The sequence below is a fragment of the Vulpes vulpes genome, chromosome 3 (genome assembly GCF_048418805.1).
Source record: "Vulpes vulpes isolate BD-2025 chromosome 3, VulVul3, whole genome shotgun sequence".
In the NCBI taxonomy this organism is placed as follows: Eukaryota; Metazoa; Chordata; class Mammalia; order Carnivora; family Canidae; genus Vulpes; species Vulpes vulpes.
The window spans coordinates 82380215-82403078 of NC_132782.1; the positions used below are offsets into that span (position 1 = coordinate 82380215).

The following is a 22864-nucleotide window of genomic DNA, read 5'->3' on the forward strand; positions in this document are numbered from 1 at the left end:
GTGCTGGGAGATGGGGCACAGTGGCGAGCCAAGCAGACTTCATCAAGCAAGTCAAGGTCACAAAGATCCTGAGATGAGGGCAGGACAGGGACGTGCGGGGGCACTGAGGCTGGGTGGGCCAGGAGCCAGGGAGGGAGAGATAGGGGCTGGGTCACACACTACGAAGGTGGAAGGTGGGACCTGAGGGAACGGACTGAAGCAGGGGAGTGCCACAGTCAATGTGCCATCTGGAAAGAAGGCTCTGGAGCTTGGGTCAGGGTGGGGACTGCGGTAATGGGAAGAAAAAAATGAAAGACACTTAGAAAATAGAAACTGTGTGTATGCATACATGTGTGTGCGTGTATGCGAGCGTGTGTTTGGGAGGGTGCTTCAGAGAGAGAGAAGGATGGAGACGGGCTGCCAGTCTTCGGCTTAGACAAATGGGGGTAGGGGGAGCACTGGGGTCCTGTTCACTGAAGGGAGCAGTTCTGGGGAGACAAGGCTGAGTCCAAGGTCAGGTGCATTTTACTGGAAGGGGTGTTGAGTTCTTGGGTCTGGCGGTGGCGGTCAGCCCACAGTGGGAGGAAGCAGGAGGCAGGAACGTGCCCAGATGGGCGCCTCAGCCTGGTGCATTGCATGAGGGTGCAAGAGAAGTTGCCTCATGTCACCCAGAGATCTACAGATGCTCGGCTCCTCCCAAGACATCATCTTGTACAACCCAGGGCTTCCCTCACACTTGAGATGTTTTTTCTCTCTTCTCCCAAACGGGGGAAAGTACACACAAGAGAGATGTTCTGTGCTGACCCCAACAGCACCATCCTGTGAACATGGCTGAGCTGGGGGTGGGCTTGGCGGAAGGTTCTGGGTGTCTGTCTGCCCTCTGTCAGGGATCATCATATTTCTGGTGCATGTTTTATAAGCTCTGAAGGAAACACGCACTTCAAAAGCAGGGTTTGGGAATGCAATGTTCGTTTAATTTGGTTCAAAATTAAAAACGCTCCTTAAATTACAATTCATCTTTTGTAGTGAACTCAGTCTGGTGAAGTTGCAGAAGGAGCACTGGGCGACACAGTTGGCCCTGCTTCAGGAGCTCGGTGCTCACTTGGTTTCCAGCATTTCTGCAGATCCATACTGATTTAGAAATAATGCTTTCAAATTACCTTCAATAACCTTATTACCGAACCAGCTGTGTGTATGAACACTTATCAATGCGTCCCTGTGCATTAAGAGAAAATGTATGTCATACAAACAGTCTAAATATATATTACCGAGATGGGAAAAAACAAACCCTCTAGTTAAATTGCTTTGCTGTAATCAAAGATTAATCACTGTGTGAGTGTGTGGCAGCGTGTGCGCCTGCACGCCCGTGTCCTCTCCTTTTCTCCAGGGTTCCTTTCTGGCTTTGGGCAAGCCTGCCCATCCTTTACCAATGGCCACGTTCTTGGCAGACAGGTCGCCCTGCTGTTTGGAGAGCAGAATTAATTTTCCCAGATTCCAAAGAGTTGGAGGAGCCAAGTGGTGGCTTTGAATATGGTCTTGTTTTTGGGCCTTCAAGGCCTGCAGCTCAGAAACCCTCCTATCCCCAGGCACCTGGTGGACAGCAGGCTTCGGACTGTCCATCTGTGCAGAGGCTCTAGCGTCCGCCCCAAGAGCAGCCTGTCCCCTCTCAATAACGCTGCCAGGCAGCCTGGCGTGTGGGTAATGATGTCTGGGCTGTGATGGAATGTTCCGCAGAGGTCCCAGGGCTGACGGCAGCCACTGAATGTGCCAGTGTGGTGGGCTGCACCCCAGCTTCCGCATAGTACGCGGGTGGATGAAGTGACCTGGTCCTCCATGGGCACCAGGTTGTGAGGGGTGGAACCGATCCTGTCTCTGACGTTCACGACAGCACTAGGAAAGCTATTACGGTGCGTTATTTTACACATCCTCCTAATCTCTCCATACTGCTTTACTTAATTTGTGATGAAATTGTTGAGAAAGGGTACTTAATGTAGGCCAGTCAGTAAAAGTAATTTATCATCTTCCCGCTTCAGTGCGCACGTTATCAGCGAACTCATTTTCTGCATTCATCATGCAATCAGCCTATTATTTGCATATTAATCAGGCAGTGGACCATGAAAGAACTGTATCCCAGCCAAACGCAGCACTATCTCAGGAGAAACACTCCGTAATTATCATACATCAGTGTTATGATGTGGTAATTGATTATAACATCTTTCTGCTGCCCCTGGGGAGCCCCTCTGCTCACCCGGCTCCAGGCACTCTGGACAGATTGTTCCTTTCCTCCCCAAAACAGAGGAAGCACTGCTGTTCTGACTGCTATTTCAGGGGAGTATTGATCCTCTCCTTCCAATTTCAGGAGGTATTTAAACTACGTGGAACAAAACTGACTGTAAAACTTAGGACTGAGCAGGTGTAGCCAGGAAGAAGGCACATCCCTCTGGACTCCGTGTCCCGCCCCTCCCTTCCCCAGCTTTTGGCTTTGGAGGTGCTGCTCAACAGCTTCCAAGAAAGTTTCCTTATCAGACAAAATGCTGCAACTCTAGTCCCCTCCTTGTTGCAAAGTTGGTACAAAGGCAGTTTGGCTGCTTTATTTAGGTGCCAAATGACAGACTAATTTTGGTCCTCTTGTAAAGGACAAATCCAACATCTGCCAATTCAGACTTGGGCTATATTTAGGGAATCTACTTCCAAAGGGAAGAACAAAACACAAAATCAAGATGAGGCCAGTGATGGAGTCTCCTGGCTCACTTTCTTTCTGAGATGCCCTCCTCACTCCTTGTGAAGACCCTGAGCGTGGCCCAAGCACACGGGGCTGGGGCCAGGGGGTCGGGAGGGGGGCCGAGCTGGCTCTGGGCTATAGGCAGGGGGAGGGCTTGACAGCTAAAGGAGGGGGCTGTCCCAGCAAGGGAGAGAGCCCTGGGACACTGTGTGTATTTTCCCTGGATGTAGACGGGAAGGGTTTCAAAGCATCATGGACCCGTCTCCCAGGCCAGATGGATTACATATGTTCCATGGCAAAACTTCAGAGACTTGGGTCTGACTCTGCCACTGATCTGTCGCTGGGTTCTCTCCTCTTTTCCTGCCCAGCTCCTGGCTGAAATACAAGGGATGCATCCCAGGGTAATGGAGGTATCTGATTTTCTACAGTCTTTTATCTTGGATCTGGTCTTTTGTATTTGTTCAAATGTATAATTTGACCCGTTTTGTTCCTTGTTTTGAAATGTGGCCTTGACTTCTGAGCGTAGTTCCAGGACCAGCCACTCACCCATGGTGGTGAGACCAAGCCCATAGGGGCAGGTGACAGCTTGCCTGGACCTACCTCCACACTCGGCAGCAGGGCCGCTGGTCTCAGGACCATGCATGCCTTTTCCATGTTCTTGACTGGGGCCAAATCACCTCTCATCTCTGTGCCTTGGTCTTCTTTGTTGGTAAGATGGGGAACATCGTGTCCATTTACTGATTAAGGATTTGTAGCGTTCCAGCTGTTCTTTCTTTACATCTCAGGTTGAATTCATAGGTGTTCAGGAAGGTTTCAAAGTTATCTAGCTAAGTTTGGGGGACCAGATGAAACAAGGACCCCTACTCTTCCACCATCTTGCCTCTGTCCCTGATTAAGGATTAAAGGTGTTTAGACACATAAATACGGGAGTTTCCTCATTTTATTCCTACTACCTTTTTAAAATTCCTTGAGGATCTTTAGGCATTTAAGCTTTCTTCAGCCTTCCCTAGAACCAAATCACTGAAAACCGAAGTCCTCATTTGCTCCTATGACCTACTTTTGCTTCTTGCACTGAATGCCCAGTGTACTGTAAATTCTGTTTTCCAAAGAGAGTCTAAAGGGGAGAGAAGGCAGACGTGTCCAGAGGCCCGTGACCAGGGCCTTCAAGGGCCTTCTCCAAAAGGGGAGTTGGGGTGTGCCGGCACAGAGGTCCAGGCAAACCAACCGAAAGAGCTTGAGTGGGATGGTATTGTTGCTCACCCATGCCGACAGTCACACCCATATCCAGACAAGATGGCCTGGTTCCATGTTAGTTTGCCCCAGATGGCATGAGCGATAACCTGCAGTCTTGTTCTGTAAGCTCAGAATCTGGGATCAACTTTGCAGAATTGTAGATGGACAGGCAACTTCCAAGATGGATGGCATCTTCAGAGAAGCTGAGAATCTGCAGAGCTGCATGCGGGGGTCATCCTTCAGTGGACCCCAGCTGCCACCCAGCAACGTTTGCACTCGACAAGCTACCCCAAGGAGTGAGTAGCTGGGCTTCTTTTCTGTTTTAAAGCCAGAGGCCTGACACCTTGGGTGTGCACATGTACTATGCTGCAGCTCTCCATGCACACACGAAGCAGCATGTAATGCTAGTGGTGGCAGCAGAAGTAAACATTCAAATAGCATTTCCTCTGTGCCAGCCTGTTTTGGAAGCTTTTGTGTACAAAATCATTTAAACCTCCCAACAGCCAGGAGACGGGTACTGTCTTCTCTCCCTTTTATAGGAGAAACTGAGACACAGAGAGGTTGAGTCACTTGCCCAAGGCCACACAATCGCTCAGTGGGAGGGGCTGGATGAGACCTCTGCAGTCTGTCCAGCCTGCCTCGTCACTGCTGCTCACGTGCGCTCAGGGCTGGTCACTGCAGGATAGTTTCTTATGTTTTGCTGTTAAAAGTAATTTACATCTCTCTCACTAGTGATTGGTTAAATAAAATACGGTATATATCCAGATACGGGGATTCCCTATGGATGTAAAAAGAGGAGGAGGAAGTTCTTTGTGTGCTGGCCTAGAAAGTATCTGCTATATTTTGCTAGTTGAGAAGAGCAAGGCACAGCACCTTGAGGCCTGCATGCTCCGTTCTGTGTGGAGCATCTAGACGTAGAGACTGTCTACAGGAAACTGGGAATAGGATCGTTCCTGGGGAGGGCAGTTTGGGGACTGGGGAATTCGGGAGGGTGGGTGACTGCTTTTTTAAAAAGGGCGTAAGCGCCTCAAAGTCTTGCCTTTTATAATCATAGTGTACTTTATTTATTCAAGAAAATCCTACAAATCATAATTTTTAAAAGAGTCAAATAAATCTCCTATTCGGAGTTACTCTGATTCCCTCCCCCGCCCTCTTTTTTTTTGAGAGGCATGGTGGCAAATCCCACTGTAGGAAAAGAGAACTTTGGGGCGTGCTATACGCTGAAGCAGCCTTTCCTAGAAACTGTGAGGCCAACATTTCCTGCCTGAGAGCAAACGCTGAGCCAGCTGCAAGCTCAGTGCTGGCCGCCCAGGGAGGCCTGTGTGGGGCCTGCAGGTAGAGCGTGCTCCAGGGGAGGGCAGGTGGGCTGGGCCTCCACTCTCCCCTGCCCTCCTGTGTTAATGCTACAGTGGGGCTGCTTTAGTCCCCCACAACGAATCCCACAATGTTCCTAGTGGCTACGAGAACTGAAAAGCAGCATGTGCAAATATTAGGGGGATGTAATCCCAACAAGTCACATTTTGAGAATATTAGTGACAGGGCACCCTCCTGTCCTGTGGTGTGGGGGCTGGGAGGGAGCCCCACTCTGAGGCCCCTTGTGGGCTTGCTCTGCCCTAGCCTGCATCTCATCACTTTTGAAGGATTAGCTGTAGTACAACCAAACCCCTTTCCACCTGAGCTCAGCCGAGATAAGGTTGACAATTTTTGAAAGACATTAATTAGAAGGAAACTCACAACTCCTAGACCATCTCGGCAGGCAGTGGGGAGACACATTGCTCTTGACAGACCAAGTTACGTCACTGCACCCAAAGTGAGCAAGGAACATTCTAGGCCCTGGTGATAAGTTCCCTAAGCCCTGCCTTGGCCGAGGGTCCCAGGCCTGGCTGGTTCTGAGGCACACACTTCTCAGGCTCATGGCCTCCTCCTCAGCCCACCCTCTGTTTGAAAAGGCCCTTCCCCACATGAGGTCGAAAGACCTTTGCGCTTTGGGCCAGCATAGCCTACGGACTAACGTCACATCCTGCCCTCTGTGCTTCTCTAGGAGGGTTTTCTGAGCCCCCTCCAAATCATCCTGTAGCCCTAGACAATTTCTCCTGCCTGGGCACAGTCAGATGCCATCTCAGTGTCCAGGCCATGCCCATGTTCTGCGTACCAGAGGCCACTTTGCCCACTGAGTCTTGAACCCTCACCTGTCCCCTCCACAGTCCTGTGGTGGAAGGTTTTTCCTGGTTAGACTCTGGCTCCCCGTGGTCCAGAGGTGCAGCCCTTAAGTGAGGGGCTTCTCCCCTCCATCCTGGGATCTCTTTGGATGGGATCGGTGAGAAGCCTGGGGGGCTGTGTTGCCCATCATGGGCCTCAGCCCACCTCCTCTTGAGAAAGAGCCATCAGTGGGGGAAGAAGTACTTTGGGATGAGATGCGGCAGGCCAGCATTCCAGGCCCAACACCGCCAGTGGGGCAGGTCACCAGGGTCACTCTGAAAGAGCAATGCACCACCCATCTGTCCATCTCTACTTTTCTTATACAACAGAGTAAAGGAAGCTACGTACAGGGAAGACAAAATTCTCCCAGAACCCACTTTGCTTCTGTCATTTTATTTTATTATTATTTAAAAAAATATTTTATTTTGAAGTCATCTCTACACCCAATGTGGGGCTTGAACCCACAACCCCAAGATCAAGAGTCAGATGCTCCATGGACTGAGCTAGCCAGGTGCCCCCTATTGTCATTTTAAAAAAAAAGCCCTCTGAATTAGGGGCTCCTCACCTTTTTCAAAGGTGCCATGCCCTTTCATGACTATGAACCTTGGGCCTTCAGAACCCTTCCTGCAATGTCCTCCTTTCTGATGCCTTTGCAGCCCAGCCCCTCCTTGGGGCTTCCTCAGTGTGGGGATGGGGACTGTACCCACACATACCCAATGACAGACAACCAGAAGGGAGGTTGTGTCTGAATCCAGAAACCTATCTTCTCTGACTTTAGAAGAGACAGTTATTCCTTCATTACGGCATTCCTGATACAACAAAAAACATCCTAATGCAGGTTTCAACCAAGAGAGAAAGATATGGGTGGAGCACTCAGTTCTTCTGGCCACCATGACACCACCTCTTGACAATGAGTGGCTGCACAAGGCTGAGCTGCCCATCAAATGATGAGCAGCAGCCACCTGGCTCAGGGAGGGGGCACTTTCTAGTTTACATGTGGCCTTCCAGAATTCTCTTTTGTCTCTCTGCTGTCTGTGGCTATGTGTAAATCAGTTATATTTATACAAATCTTTTCAGGGGTTAGAATAACTCTTCTTGTAGAGAACCAACAGTTACTCTCGCTGATTTATTCTGATGAAAAGAGAAGAAAAAAAAATCAAATCAAATCTAGTCTAACGCACAGAATGATGATATTTAGTGCCATGGAATCTTTAAGGGGGGGCAAGTAGCCCCTCCTTTTCTCCATTAACACGCTAGCCAAATGCCTGCATGAGAATCCTATTGCCGAGATCAAAGCACTCAAACCCTGGACATTTTCCTGGTCATCTCATGGGCGCGAAGTGAGAATCATTATGCAGGTTACCAAGGAATGTCAGCCTGTCCCTAACCAGGGGCTGCTGCCACGGGAATCCCCTGGGTGCCTGAACCTCCCGTATAGCACCCGGCCTGTGGCCATCATGCCAGTGAGTGGGCACATGTGAGACCACCCATGTTTAAGACATGGCAGCAGCTGTCCCCTCGAGAGGCAGCTGATGCCCTGCTGAGAGCAGTGACACGGAGCCATGGAATCCTCCATGGGGGGAGATGACTCGGAATTCACAGTTCCTGACTGACACACTGGGAAAAAAGCTGGAGGTTTTACAGTTTGCAATAATCCATCTGAAGCCAGTGTGGAAGCTTATTAGCTACAGTAACGAAATGCTCTCATGTTAAAAAGTTACAAAGCGGAGCCCAGGAGCCCACCGGTTCTCTGTAATGTAATGACTAACATTGCATCCAGGAAAATCTGGAAAATCCTCCACCTGCCTCCTTTTTTTCTGCCCCTTTTAGATTGTCTCTTGTCTCCTTCCCTCCCTTGGGGCAAAAAGATTAATCACACCAAGGAACTGTGAATATGAAATGAGCTTCAGGGAAGGAAAATGGGGGAAAAAAAATCCAGTGGTTTACTAGATTGTATCTATCTACCGATCTATGTACCTCCCTCCCTCCCTAGCTATACATATGCACACAAGCAACCCCCTTCCTTGTACTTCAAGATTTTCTTCCCTTTAAAAAAGCCTGCTAGCTGATAAGCATGGATGGCAGGCCACACTCAGAGAAAACAAGCCTTACAAGGCCCCTCCCTTCTCCTCCTGTAAGTGCTTTTTCTTGGCTTCCCCAGAGCACTGCGATTGCTAAGCAGTGTGAGGTTGGCTGAAGCACGATACCTAGGATGGAAGATAGACAAAAGGAAGACGCAGAGAACCAACCCCCAAAGGCCTCTCTGCAATGCCATCTTCAAATACTTCTGTCATATTAGATCAAAGACGACCCTGGATGGAACTGACGACGCCCCTCCCCAAGACACTAGGAACTTTGAAAGAAGCCAACTCAAATGTTGTGTAGAGGACCAGGCTGCCTGGAAATACATGAACAAGTATGTGATCTTAAGTTCGGTCTTTAACGGCCCCCCCAAAGGTACTCATGTGATTGGCAGGGGACCCTCTACTCTGATGATTTTTCATCAAGACCCCAAAGGCTTACAAGCAAAAGCACAGGTCACTGGTGGAAAATGGCATCAACCTTCCCAAAGGCCCAAGGCCATCACCCCAATGCTCAGATCATCAAAGAACATTCAGGAATGGTTCTGTTCACCAGGAGGAACTGGTGATGTAATTCAAAGTTCAGTCTCTTGCTGTAAAACTCATCAGCAAGCTTGACATATAGATCATTAAGGAAAACGGAGACCCTGAGGGATGACGGCACTGGGCAGAAAGAGGCAGACAGGAATTCTTTAGTGAGGCAAACAGATTCCTGTGTCAGCAGTTTGCTGTTCTGATGAGTGAGGCCACTCTACTCCTGGTCACCTTATCACCATGGTAACTGAGGACGAGCCCTGCACTGGGCCCACGCGTCCTCTGCTCTGAGTCCATACCTCTCACTGAGGGGCTGTGGATAGAGGGCCAGTCTTCCAGAGTCCTGCCACAACTGGGAGGCTACCCTCCCAGCCAGGCCAGCTCAGCTACCTGGATGCTCAGCTGCTGAGCATTTCTCACCATATTCAGGAACCAACCAACCCAGCACTCGAATGATCGTCCTGCAGCCAGCTGGTTCTACTGGGCCGAGCCACCTCTGGCACAGGCCTCATGGAGCCACCACCAAGGACAGCATCTTTCTGAGTCTGGGGGCTTCTTGGAAAGATTCTGTGGTAGCCATGGTGAGAACAGAGAACCAGAATCCCGAGGAAGTCCTTGAACTGGATTCACTACTATGCCTTTGGGACAGCACTGCTGAAGCCTTCCTTAGAGACACTGTTTCTCTAATCCATTGAGGAAGATTCTGGAGTCCCCTATGGGCATCCATCCCAAAGATTTACCAATACGCATCATCATAAAATAATTCCGTCTTTTGAATCTAAATTCCACATGCTGAAAAGTTCAGCTACTTTGATTTTTAGAAACATTCTTGAAAGGATAATATTGATAGTAAAGAAATTTCAAACAAGGAAAACTATGACCCACAGTCTTGCCACTATGATAATCATTCTTCTTTTGACAAGCACTTTCTAGTCTTTGCTGATCCAGAGAAACATTTTTGGTTAGCTACCATCATGACATTAAAAAACTTAGGGGTGCTAGGTGTCCCACACTTGTTTTTTGGCCTAAGTTAATGATTTTAGGGTCCTGGGATCAAGTCCTGAGTTGGGCTTTGCGCTCAGGGGGTAGTCTGCTGGAGATAGAGAGACAGAAACATAGGCAGAGGGAGAAGCAGGCTTCCTGTTGGGAGCCCAAGATGGGACTTGATCCCAGGATCCTGGATCATGACCTGAGCCAAAGATAGATGCTCAATCACTGAGACACCGGGGGCCCCAGATTCTCTCTTCTTTTGCCCCCCGCCCCCATCTGTGCGTGCACTAAGATAAATGTCTTAAAAAAAAAAACCCTGTGTTTTCCTAGAATATATGAAAGATTTTTCCATTTCGCTCCACAATCACCATGACTATTGTTTCCACGGTTTCCCTGTATTGATAAGGGGCACGATGGGTAAATGGTCTGCAACCTGTCTCCCATCTTACAGAGGTGACACAGGGAGAGGCCTGCTTGCCACCCCTTCACAGAAACCACTGGAAAGTTCTTCAGTGCTCACTTTTATCCAGGCTCCCTGCCCCTGCCATTTGTAGACTCTCCAAGCATTCTATGCATCAATTTGTTTTATAAAGTAATTTGAGGGATCCCTGGGTGGCGCAGCGGTTTAGCGCCGGCCTTTGGCCCAGGGCGCGATCCTGGAGACCCGGGATCGAATCCCATGTCGGGCTCCCGGTACATGGAGCCTGCTTTTCCCTCTGCCTATGTCTCTGCCTCTATCTCTCTCTCTCTCTCTCTGTGACTATCATAAATAAATAAAATAAAAAAAAAAAAAAAAGTAATTTGATATCTCACAAATACTATTTACTTCCCTCTGAGGAGCCTGGCGTGGTTTTCCTATGTTGGAAATGTGACTGTGGAAGTTCCGGTATGGTAGCAACTACCTGCCATAGAGCAAAGAGCAAAAGGCCATTCTTTTCAAGGATTTGTTCACACATGGCCAAGATTTTGGCATCAAATTTAACTGACCTGAGACTGCAGGAGATCTCATGTTTTATTTAGGAACAAGTGATTTTGATCTAAAAAATGTCTGTCACATTCTACCAAGTTTAGTCCTAAGTCTGGTGGGGCAGCAACTACTCTTGGGGGACTATGGGGAGGCCAACTTTCTGCTGCAGCAAGAAGAGGCAAGGCTAATTTTTCATGCAAATGTCTGCAAAACTCTGGCACAAACAAGGTCATGCATTATTTACCCTAATGCATCTGGAATATGGGCCAGGGCCGGGTAAGTTCTCTGGGACTTGTTAACCAAACTGACCAAGCTGGAAATGAAGTGAGAAGGAAGTACCAGTGATCCTTCTTTGGGTGGACAAACCACTCCATTTAGATGTCCAGCCAAGGAGACCAATGACTCGGGTAAGATATAGCCTTCCGCCTCCCATTCTGGTCAAGAGCAAACTGGGAACATCCGAAACACAAGCTTGGCCAGGAGCTTTGCTGCAAGCGCCCCGCTCCGGCTGCATCTGTGCGTGGGTTTGGCATCTCGCAGTGGTAGCGGCCGCTGCCGCCCAGCTGTTCCCGCGCTACACATGTTTTCCCTCGTAAAACTTGCAGCAGGCTGGCGAGCTTCACGCTCCTCACTTAGCTTTGTTTGTGTTTTCAATGAATCAATGGGATATGGAGGCTAATCAACATGTTTAGAAAAATAAAGGAAAAACGAGGAGCAGCACAAGATGCTGGCTGTTCCTGGAAGCTGGGCGAGCAAAGCTCTGTACCAGTGGGATCGCGGGGAGGACACTCAAGGGGGTCTGGGAGCATGGTGCTTCCGCAAGGGGTCCACAGAGCCGAAATGCCACCTCAGAGATCTGGGGCTTCAGATGCCAACAAGCAGCAGCCAAGCGTCTTGGCCGGCTGGCACTCCAGAGCCCCGCTACCTGCCTCCAGGCTGGATTCCCATGCTCAGCCTCACTCTTCGGGGCAACACTGGCTCTTATCCAGCCACACCCTACATTGCTCCCAGGGGCCCCCTGCCATCTCCTTTAGGTGATCCCATCTGCCATTTCCTTCTTCCCCATCCTTCTTGCTTGAAAGTGACCCCAAGGTCTTCCAGACAGACTCAACTTCTCCCTACCATGACCCTGCTGGGAGGATATCATGTGCCCAATCCTGCCCCCTCCTATTCAAATGGAGGCCCCCCTCCCCCCAGGTGCAGACTCTGTCTCTGACTCGGACCCTGGCTCCCAGTCCTGGGCACTTAAGAAGCCACAGACCAATGAGACAATTTGGTGGCAAGCAGGAAAACACCAGAAGAAACCCTCCCTTGGCTGTTGACTTTCCTTGTCTCCATTAGAAACTAGGATCATGAGAATCTAACATGCCAACAAGATATAATGTTTTTAGCTCCCTGGATCCAGAGTCAGGGATCAGAGTCTCCCCACTATGGACCAGAGAACAGGAAAACATACAGGGGAGGGAAATATCTCACACAAAACAAGAGACATTAAGTAGTTACCTGAGCTCACACAGCCCTGCTGCAGGGGGTCCTGTAGTGATGTCACAGAATGGAGAACTAAATAAGATAAGAGATTACAATTAAATGGGGAAACAAAGCCCAGGCATTTAAAACTTCCTAATGCCCTCAGCTCAGCAGAGTGGGGACAGTGACAGGCCCCGAAGGTAGGTGCCCTTACCTTATGGGGTGTGGAGGGGGGGAAGGTCAGAACTCAGGGTTGACGCAAATAGGCACGGTTCTCCTGGGAAGCTGGGACCCCTGGGTGGGAGCAGGTGGAAACTGAAGCCCATTATATCTTCCACCTCTATGTCTTTGGCTGATTTCCTTTCCTGATTCTCTGATTTAGCTACTTGACTTTTACCTATATTTATGTATAAACAGCATTTTCTTAATTAGTAACTCATTTTCTGCTGCTTATAAAATTAGCTAGGCACAATCTTCTCTCTCCTAAAAACTAAAGGCAGTCCCATGGCAACAGGTAGTGGAAGAAGGGGGCAGTTCTTGGCCTCTAGGCACTGGGCAACAGTTGAGGGCACAGCTGGTGGCCTCCCCCCATAGATCCCCTGCACTTACTTCCCTGTAGGAGCCCAGGGCAGGGCTGCTCTTACCTGGCCCTTGCTGCTGACCCTGGACAGGCAGGACACCCTGGCCCAGCTCGCCGTTGAGCCAGAGCTGCATCCGGATGAAGGGTTCACGGCCTTTCTGGGTCAGCTTGCTCCAAGGCTTTGGCCGGGATAGCATGTCGCTGACGCTGCCCTGGGACAGGCCCAGTACCTGCAGTAGCAACCAAAGACATGGCATCAGTGCCTGGGATTTAGTGTGAGGCCACAGAATGCTTTAGTGATGCACACGCAGAGCCATGGAGAGGCCAAGATGGATGATACCCAGTGAGCACTGCAGGGGCTGAGCACAGAACCCCCCCTGCCTGGTGGACGGCACCAGCCTGGGGCAGGGACAGAAACTTTTCAAGGTCACTGGTGTGCTGATGCCCTGGCAGGGGGAGCCATAGTTACAGTCATAGCTTTCTGCTCCCAGGGAGAGGGGATGGGATCTCTCCCAGGGCCACGATCCTGCCAAGGTCCCAGGGTTGTTGTCCCGACAACCTGAGAAGCAAGCGTCAAAACCACCTTGCTCTGCCTGGTGGTGCCACGAAAGGCCGAGGTGCTGGGGCCAAGGACCCCTTTAGCAACCAAGGCGGTGGATGCTGGCAGGATGCTAGAGGCCAGTTTTCTTTGTGGTGCTGGGCCAGCCCGGCATTTAGAAAGGTTTGCTCTCTCTGACCACATCCTGCTCTGCAGTGGGGGCCCAGAGGTGAGCGGGTGGTGATGGGGGTGCCAGCCTGGGAGTAAGTCTCACTGCAGACGACCGACAAGTTGCACGTACATGCCCGAGTTTTCTTAACGCTCACATATGGCCATACATATGTATGGGCACAAACACCCCCCCATAGGACACAGATGCAGCCCAGAGATATTTAGGGGCTGCATTCGATCACTCTTTTGAAAAGTTCTCAAGTTCCAGAATAAACTGCACTCACGGGCCAAACAAGTTCAACGCTATTAAGTCTCTGCTAAATTTAAGGCATGAGCACAAATGTCTATTTAAATGTTCTCAAATGATATTTTTACAACACTGAACTAGAAATTTCAAGGGACTTTACATTCTCATCCTCGCTTCTTTCTACCCCATCACCTTTTGCAAAATCAGGACAAAGAGATCACAATCAGATATTGTAAGGATCCACGACACGGTATGTGGCAAACACCGAATGGAAGTCATGGCAGTGTGGGGCTGGGGGGGGGTGGGGTGGGCGGGAGGGGGCAGAGAGACCCCATGTGGGGCCCCTCGGAGGCCACTGCCGACCCTGCCACATCCCCTCAGGGAGGCTGCCTTTTAGGGGAGTGGAGTGCTTTTCATTATACTCTGTAATTACTTAATCTGAAGCGATGCTGGGGTATTATGTTTATCTTTTATTTTATAGCCCTGGTAAATCCCCATTACCCAGAATCTGTTACCGGGAAGTGCCATCTAGAACATAAAGGGTCTGGGGGCTCTCTCACCAACCACTGTACTTTCATAACCAGGGAGGAGAGATGTAGAAGTAGGGGCTTTCAGGGCCAGTTGTGGGCATGGCCTGTGCAGTTCTGCCCGGGGTCACCCTAGCTATGGGTTCTGGGCAGGTCGCTTCACCAATCTGGCTGCAGAGGGCCCAGGCATCTCCTGAATTATGAGGAAGGTACGATTATGTCTATCATGTGACATGAGCTTTCCTCAGCATGTGCCTTTTGCTTCTCTGGACGCTGGTGGTCTCTCTATGGGATCAGATCTTTTCTGGGAGGAAAAAAAAAGCCCACAGATGGGTGTCTGGGCCACACTTGGTCAAGAGCTGGGATCTGACCTCAGTCACTGGCTGGCCGGGTGCATGTAGTTAACTTCCCTGAGCCTAACTTTCCTTATCTGTCAAATATGACTTTAGTGCCCCTTCACAGTGTCACCGGGAGTCAAAAGGAGCATGGTAGGTGATGGGGCCTAGCCCAGGGTCTCGCCTCAGAGGAATGCAGGAAATGGAACATTCACCAGCCAGCCTCTGGGCAAGTTTGGGGATGGTCGAACTTTCTGCTCTGTGGCTCACTGAAGGGCCGGTGGCCACATCCTCCAGAGAAATGCTGAGTCTCAGCTGCCAAGACAGATGGGAAAACCCGGGCCCCCGAATCCAAGCCCTCACCTTCTCCCCAAAGATTCTTTGACAGATGCCGTTCTTGGCCAGCTTCTCCTTCACCTGCCGAGTGAGCTCAATGGTGTCCACCTCCTGGTACATGTAGACCTCGTACTGCTCCGGGGTCAGCGGAGGGACCGAGGGCTTGGCGGGCTTGGACATGGGCACAATCGGGGAGGAGGGCAGGGGGCTGTTCTGGGGTGTCTCGCTGCGGCTGGCTCCAGTCAGGCTCAGCTCAGAGCTCTGGGAGTATGGCGACTCGGCGCTGGGCCATTCCTTCCAGTACTCCGACGATGACGAGGGTCCCTGGAGCTGGCCGCGATCGGCCCGTGGCTGGCTGCCGCCCCCTTTCTCCTTGGCGCCACCGGTTTCTTCCGACTTGGCGTCCTCGGGGGGTGCGGCGCTCTTCCTCTCTGGCTGGACGGTGCTCCACCAGTGGTCCTTCCACACGCCGCTGCGGCCCAGCTCGCTCTTCACGTGCCGCAGGACCCCCTGTGCAGACTCAGCCGCTCCCGGGAGGTCCAGCCCGGGCGCGTCCTGGGATTCCTTTTTGAGGGCTGGGGGGTTGGGCAGGGTGGAGGTGCTGGTGTCAGGGGCGGTGGGGGGCTTCTTCAGGGACAGGGCGAGTGGAGGGTAGCTGGACACAGACGACATGGGTGAGGAAGGTATCAACTTGGGGCTCAGGATGGCGAGGTCAGCCTGGGACAGCGGTGCGGGCTTTAAGGCAGGGTCGAGGGCGGCCTGCTGGGCCTCCATCTCGCGGCGGGCCTGCTGCAGGATGGAGCGGATGGCGTCGTCTGAGCTCCCACCGCTGGACGTGGAAGAAGGCTGGGCCGGCTCTGCTGCACGAAGCAAAAAGAGGTGTGAGATGGTTGGTGGACTGTCCCTCTCGGGTGGGAACGTGCTGCTTTCCCTCCACTTCCTTCTAACCTGGCCTCCCACAAAATGCCGATTATCTGGGAGAACCAAGCTGCTGTGCTCTGCCAACGTTTCCCGTCAGGGGGCCGCTTGTGCATCCTGTCCAGGCAGGGATGGACAGACTAATACCACCGCTCTGGGACCCTCTGGCCTCCACTTCACACCATCTGAAAGGGTTCATTATTCTAGAGTGTCTGTGTTTGGTGGGGAATAGGAGTAGAGGTTGGGGGGGTGTAAGTGGGCAAATACTCAGGCACATGCCATCATTATGGAGGACTTTTTTAAAATCTATTTTTAAAAAAGATTTTATTTATTCATGAGAGACACAGACACAGAAGCAGAGACATAGGCAGAGGGAGAAGCAGGCTCCATGCAGGGAGCCTGATGTGGGACTTGATCCCAGGACCGCAGGATACATGACCTGAGCCGAAGGCAGATGCTCGACCATTGAGCCACCCTGAGGATTTCTAAACAATACTCCCATGCACTAAATTACCAAATTGTAGTGGTTTTGTCAAACTTTAGAGACATAATTTCTATCACTGGTTGCAGCACAAGACCAGAGTCTCTAGTGATGAGTAGCTGTGTTTGGGTTGGCTCACATTTATTTTCCTCTGGGCAAGTGATCGAGGTGTGGCCAGCAATAGTGAGCCCCATGATGCAGGTTGTGGGGGGGATAGATAGCGGGGAGGCCCTGGCCCAAGAACCCAGAGCTGTGACCTTGGGGGAGGTCATAGGGCATGGCTGGGCCTCAAGATTTCTGTCTGTAAGTTTGGGATGGGTGATGGGCTAGATCAAAGACTCTTAACGAGGGCTGTGCCCCAGAATCATCCACTGGGCTTGTTAAAATGCACACGCCCAGGCCATTGCCCTGGAGTGTCTGCCTGAGTAGCACGTGTAGTCACACCGAATCTTTGACCATCTCCCAGGCGACTGTGGAGCAGGGCCCTGGCTGAGGACGACTCGGCTGAACGATCCTGCAGGTGGCTGCAGCTCCTAGATACCCTCATATCTAGGGGGAGGGAATCACATGTCGGCCCTTTATCCACTTTAAATAAGGCCCAAAAATGCTTCAAACAATAGGGACAACCTTTTAGGCCTCTCAAGGACTTGATTTCACTGGCTGATAGGAGGCCCTCCTTCTCTGACTCACAACATCCCTAGAGCGCTCTCAGGGTGCAGACCATTGCTCTGCAGGAGAAACTGCACAAACCTCCAAGTGGGCCTTCCTGCTCTTGATTCAGGGCTGTTTCCCACCCCGTCAGGGTGCCTGGCTAAGCTTCTTAGTTGTTCAGCCACCCAGAGGAGGGGCCAGTTTCAATGTCAATTCTGGTCTTGAGGGTAGGAACTACCTCAAATGGAAGGTTCCCCCAGTGTCAGGTCTGAGGCCTCACAGGATAGTCTCCCACCCACCGCTCCAGGATCCCTATTAAAGAGGCAGAGGAGATGGCAGAGGGGGAGGTGCTGGGACAGGAGCTGAGAGACCAAGGTTTTCACCCAAGCCTGACTTTTAAGTAAGTTTGAGCATACTATTTTCACTTGGAGTCTGAGTTTAATGATCAGGAGTAAGATAACAATATCTATCTTTCATGGCAGTGGTGAAGACCCAGTTTGAAAAGGGCAGAGGAGGTAAAAACACCAAGCCCAGGCCTGGTTCCCAGAAGCGAGCTTCGAGGTCACCACCGAGTGAGTCATGTGGGAGTGGGGTGGCCTAGGGAGAGAGGGCCTAGTGACTGGGGAAGTGACCAGGTGGCAGCCCGCAGCCAGGCCTGGTGGAAGTCCTGTGACCTAGGTCCAGGTGGAGCAGCTCTGCAGAACAGGGGCTTCAGGGGTACAGGGCAGGCATGTATACATATGGCGAATCCCAGAGCAAGGGACCTTGGGCACCCAGTCTCCTGTCTGGCAGAAGGGCTGAGCTGAATCTACGGTCAGTGTGCTGTGCAGTCAAACTCAACCAGAGAAGCTGAAGCGTGAGAGCTCTCTCCTATTAGACAAGGCAGCTCTTGAGGGGCTCTGAGAGGCCCATTCCTGAGGCCTACAGACTACAGAGTTGGAAACCTATTCACTACAACTTCCCGCTCCTCCCTAGCAACATTCATTCTGCTTAGGAGCTTAGGATTTATTTTTCATCCATTCTTTTTCAGGGTTTTGTCAAGTATATATCCAAACAACAAAGCCTATATGGCACTGGAGAAAGGAAATCTGCTACAAACCACTTGTTCATGTAAGTCAAGGAGAGTCTAGGCCGGGGAGGGGTACGTTCTCAAGTCCATGCTAGGACGGGACATTCTAAAAAGACTGGTAACTATCACGCAGACCAGCTGCCCTCTGCACTTGCCTACATGCTTGAAAACACACATTCTATTGTGTGTGTTTTAAAGTTAATTACTGCTAACCAGAACACTCAGGACAATTCTTCTAATTAAGCCTGGAAGCCAGTGGTCAAAGAAGTGTATTCCGTACCAGTTTTCTGGACCTGCAGCTCCCTTTTGGCTTGTTCCAGGATGGACTTGATTGCTTCGTCGGATCCGGTCTCGGAGGCTCGGATCCGGGTTGTGATGTTACCTGCAGGGAGAAGCAACACCAATGACATCAAACCCACACGTGTAACAACAACAACAACAACAACAACAACAACAACAAATCAGTGCTGCACGAAGATGTCACTCTGATCAAAAGCTCCCGAGTCGAGGCTGGTGATGGTTAAGGAGGCAGGCGTGGCCTCCCGTTGACCCGGACCTGCTGTGCGTGCAACTTCACAGCAGGTACCGTGGCCCCCGTGCAGGAAGGGCTTCCTGCGGAATCTACTTGGTGGTCAGTGTCATCTGGCCAGCGGGACAAGCTCTCATCCCTAACTGGATGGCACCCGTGGCTCGGGCCCAGGGAGAGCAGATCACCTACTCCAGTACAAAAACAGATGAAGGCCTAAAAAATAGGCAGGGGTGCTTGAGAGTCATTTAAAAGCAATCCGACAATTGCTTTGGCCTGGGACTAGGCTCAAGGGTCTGTACGTCTGTTTAACACTGGTATCCCCAAAAGAGCAAAGATGGGAAAAGCACGTGAAGGGTTGAGGCTGATTACCTATCCATCATGGGCACATACAAGGTGAAGAGGATGAAGGCTTCCCATTTTGGCTCTCTGATCACATGCTGTTTTTCCCAAATTTAGGAATGAGGCGGCAAACAGCTTGCAGAGCACCCCCAGGACAGTCGTTTTGGTCACAGGGGTGATGCTCTGCGATGTAGCCATGTGCATAGATGCATTGAAGCTACTGTGGCCTGGGGGGGCTGGCCTCGTATCGGGCCTCTAGCATTCTTTCTGGAAGCCTTCCATGTATCACAGTTTAATTCTTGGCTATCTTACTAAGTGTGCACCGCCACACCAAACCATTGCAAAACAAGCAGACCGAGGGGGTGAAGCCCCTTTAAAGATGCAGCACCAACAAGCGCAGCTGGGGCTGGCTTGCCAGGGCCCAGAGGAGAACCGATTACGTTTGGAATTTGTTGAAATTTGTCCACTCCATGGCACCTTTAACGCAGCTCAGAGTTACAAGGAACTACAAGGAAGCAGCAGTATGTCATTTGACTGAGCCACCTGCTTTTTCTCAGGGCAACAATTGGGGGTGGGGCAGGGTGTGTGTTTTGAACCTGAAGGGGATTGGGATGGCACTTGGGGATCGAGTCTTGTGGCGTTTCCTCTCCTGGCCTCTCCACACCCAGTAGAGCACGGGCAATTTGGGAGGAAGGCACTGCGAGGACTTGAGCCCATAGCTTTGTTTTATACTCACTAGCTGTTTTTCCATCAGGTTCCAGGCCAGAATCACACTGCACAGTTTTAACCCAAATGCACAGCTAAGGACATGCTGCTTCCTAGATTTTACTAACTGCAAAGAAAAACACCTGCCTGCAACATACCTTCGGACCCATTTCTTCGTTTCGGTACTTCCTGAAATAGTCTGTTCAGGCTCTGGCCTGGATTCTCTGTTGAAAAACAAGTGTGGTAAGAACAAAACAATCAGGGGATGGTGGTGTTGACGATATGGGCTGTGTGACATGAAATCTGAGCCACCTGTCACTACAGAAAGGGCTCAAGGCTTCCTGTGCAACTTGGGAGTTACTAGAAACTTCTGAAAGGCCCTTCCCCGGCCAGCCGGCCTGCGGAGGCTGTGGCTCCGCTGCAGAAGATCAGACGGACCTTAGGAGTGGTTCACAGCACCAATGCCATGAGGGTCAAATGGAGGGAGCACCGCCTGCCGCCAAGCGCATCACCCACCAGCCCCCGGAACAAAAACTCACATTAATCATCCAAAGACAGTCCATTTCAGTTAACATTGCCATAGAAAGCTTGAAGTGCTTTGTGCAAATCGATGCCGTTTGAAACGTCTCCCTTCTCTGTCGTGTTTCAAACGTGTCTGATAAGATTACCCCTCTCTACCACTGCTGGTTTATTAGCAGAACGATCCCGTCGTTCAAGAGGGAAGGGATTCTTTCAGTCAGTGATGCGAATAACGTTTCATCTTTTTTGTGGAGGGAGGGGTAGGAAGGGTGCTTTAGTAAAACATCCACGTATTGCAAGGCAGGCATGTTTTGCTCACTGCGCTACGCAAGCCGCTAGTGGAAGGTAACGCCGGGAGGGAAGCTGGCCCACAGGACATGCTCCCTTGTGTGCGTGGGGCAGAGGAGAGGACACGTGGCTGATACTCTCTCCTTGTGGAACCAGCTCGGACCCCGGCTGGTGCTGCTGCTCTAGGGCTGCACGCTACTCGGGGGCTCCTGCCATGTGAGGCCGCACCCACTGCCAATTGGACCAGCAGACAAAACACACTGTATGGGGCATAATCCCATCCGATTCGATATGTGGAACTGAAGTTCTGAGTCTACTACATGAGAGGTGCTGAGCGAGTGTCAGAGGCCAGACCCCCCAAAATCTACAGGCTCTGGCTCACGCCGGCCGACCCTTGGACCCCAGAGATGGTAGAACTGAAAAGAACTTTACCTGATGTGACGCACAAATGTTCCATCACGCGCGTGCGCGTGCACACACACTCACACACAACCCTGAAGGGCTCACACACTAGCGCCAGCTCATGAAAGCCTCTCACCTCTTTGTCTGCCTTGGATGCTGCGAAGAGCCAAGATGTTTTGCTCATCCGAGAGGAACTGCTTCATCTTGTGAAAGGGCTCCTTGCCGCGAACGGTCAGTTTATTCCATGGCTTGGGCCGGGCCAGAATCTCGCTCACAGACCCTTGAGACAGTCCCAAGACATAATGTCCGAAAATGCGCTGTCCAATATTGTGCTTGATCAACTGTTCCTTCACCTGCCGGGCGATTTCCGCTGTGTCTATCTCCTCGCCCTCGGAGACGCTCCCAGCACTTTCTGACTGGCTGGGAGATGGGGCCATGCCATTTACATCTGGGCTCTGTTGTAATGGACTTTGGGAAGATATGGAGTTTGTGCTGTATGGACCTGTTGAAAAAATCATGCTTGTGCTTCCTGCTTCCTGCATGGCCTTGGAGTAGAAGGACTGCATTAGCTGTCGTTGGAGGAGAGAGTTTAGTGCAAATTTTCCCGTAGAAGCCAGGGGTAGGCTGGGGCTTGCCAGGGATGAGCTGAAAAAGTCTTGCGTTAACCCCGCTGGTGAGAACTGGTGTGTACCATTAGTATTGGAAGCCTGCTCCCCCGTGTTGCGGGATAATTGAGGAGGGGAAGCCGGCAAAGGTCCAGGACGCCGACTCTCAGGCTGGTCTTTCCCTTTTCTCCTGGCTGACCCTACAAGGAAGGGCAAACATAATGCATTATGGGGGATTCAAAAGGGAAAAAAAACCAAGACCAAAATGCCAAGTTTGCCCCACAAAAGGGAAAAAAAAAGTGCCGATTTTCCAAGGGCCAATGAGGTGTGTTGGTTTGTTTTTCAATTGAATTTTTAAATTAGCCAAACGAGGCCCCCCGAAACAAGCAACATGCATTTCATGTTTGCACCTTTCTTGTACGTTGCAGCCTGGAGAGTCCCCTCGACACAGATTCAAACCCCTACGGTGGCAAGAAGCCGGTACCACACACAGTAAAGAGTCGACAGGTCGCGGGGCCTCGTATCGGGCCTCTAGCATTCGAGCTATTACCAGAAGGGCCCCGCCTGAGGAGCAGCAAACACTGACATTTTGGGACCAATGGGTTCTCTCACACCACTTGCTCTGAGGCGAACGCACCGCACCAAGTCCACTCGATCGAAGGCACGCACATTTTTAAGAATGAAATATATTCGGAGCCCGAGACACTGTTAAACGGTTTACCAGCTGCCAAAACCAGAAGCAGTCAGTGACGCCACCATTTTGGGACGAGCAAAGAAAGGCTAAGGATGGGATGCACTCCCAAGGAAAACCTGACAAAGGAAGAAAAGCTCCACTGAGGCTGGGAGCAGGCCCGGAAATGCCACAAGACAGAGGCCGCACGACTGGGAACGGACCAGAGAGGCCATCATCCTCCGAGTGTCCCTCCTGGCCTCTCCTGCCAACACCGGCCCTAATCACCGCCGCAGGTGCTCTGCGGCCACGCGCCTCGGCTGGAGCATCTTTAAGTGGGGCAGGGGGAGGGGAGGAGCCGTGAGGAGGACCAGGAGGAGATTAAGCGCTCATTAGTCAAAGCTGTCAACCACCACTGTTGTTCCCGTCATGCATTGGCCCAAACTCACGGTTCATCTTCCTCTTCCTCGACCCCCGGAAGGGACCGAGCACAGCACTCGAGACCCTGTCAACCTACCGCTCAGGTCGCTGTTGGAGATGCGCAGCGCAGCATTCTCGGACTGCAGCGAGCGGTTCTTCTCCAGCAGAAGCACCTCCAGGGGCTTGGATGCGTCCTAGATGGGGCAGAGCAGGGCTCACTGAAGGCCACCCTTGCACCCCCCCCCCAGGGCCATCCGACCCTGCACCCCCTGCTCTGATGGCTCATGTGCACCCCACTGACTCCGAGGCCTTCCCCTGAAGACGCTCACACTACACAGGGAAAGCACTTAAGTTCCTTTCCA

At 51.3% G+C, this 22864-nt stretch overlaps 1 protein-coding gene across 12 annotated transcripts in view; it reads right to left on the reverse strand.

Moving 5' to 3' along the window:
• CUX1 (cut like homeobox 1) overlaps nucleotides 1-22864 on the reverse strand; it is a 363575-nt gene that overhangs the window by 51201 nt on the left and 289510 nt on the right. For 5 of the 12 annotated variants that reach the window (XM_072752942.1, XM_072752941.1, XM_072752946.1 and 2 more), the window contains exons 14-20: nucleotides 22600-22696; nucleotides 20944-21612; nucleotides 19757-19822; nucleotides 18306-18407; nucleotides 14934-15766; nucleotides 12817-12982; nucleotides 12209-12265 (exon numbers count right to left, since the gene is read on the reverse strand). In XM_072752942.1, the coding sequence (XP_072609043.1) occupies nucleotides 12209-12265; nucleotides 12817-12982; nucleotides 14934-15766; nucleotides 18306-18407; nucleotides 19757-19822; nucleotides 20944-21612; nucleotides 22600-22696 (1990 nt within the window). The remainder of the gene's footprint in view (nucleotides 1-12208; nucleotides 12266-12816; nucleotides 12983-14933; nucleotides 15767-18305; nucleotides 18408-19756; nucleotides 19823-20943; nucleotides 21613-22599; nucleotides 22697-22864) is intronic. The other 7 variants (XM_026019558.2, XM_026019559.2, XM_072752950.1 and 4 more) reach the window with 3 other exon arrangements.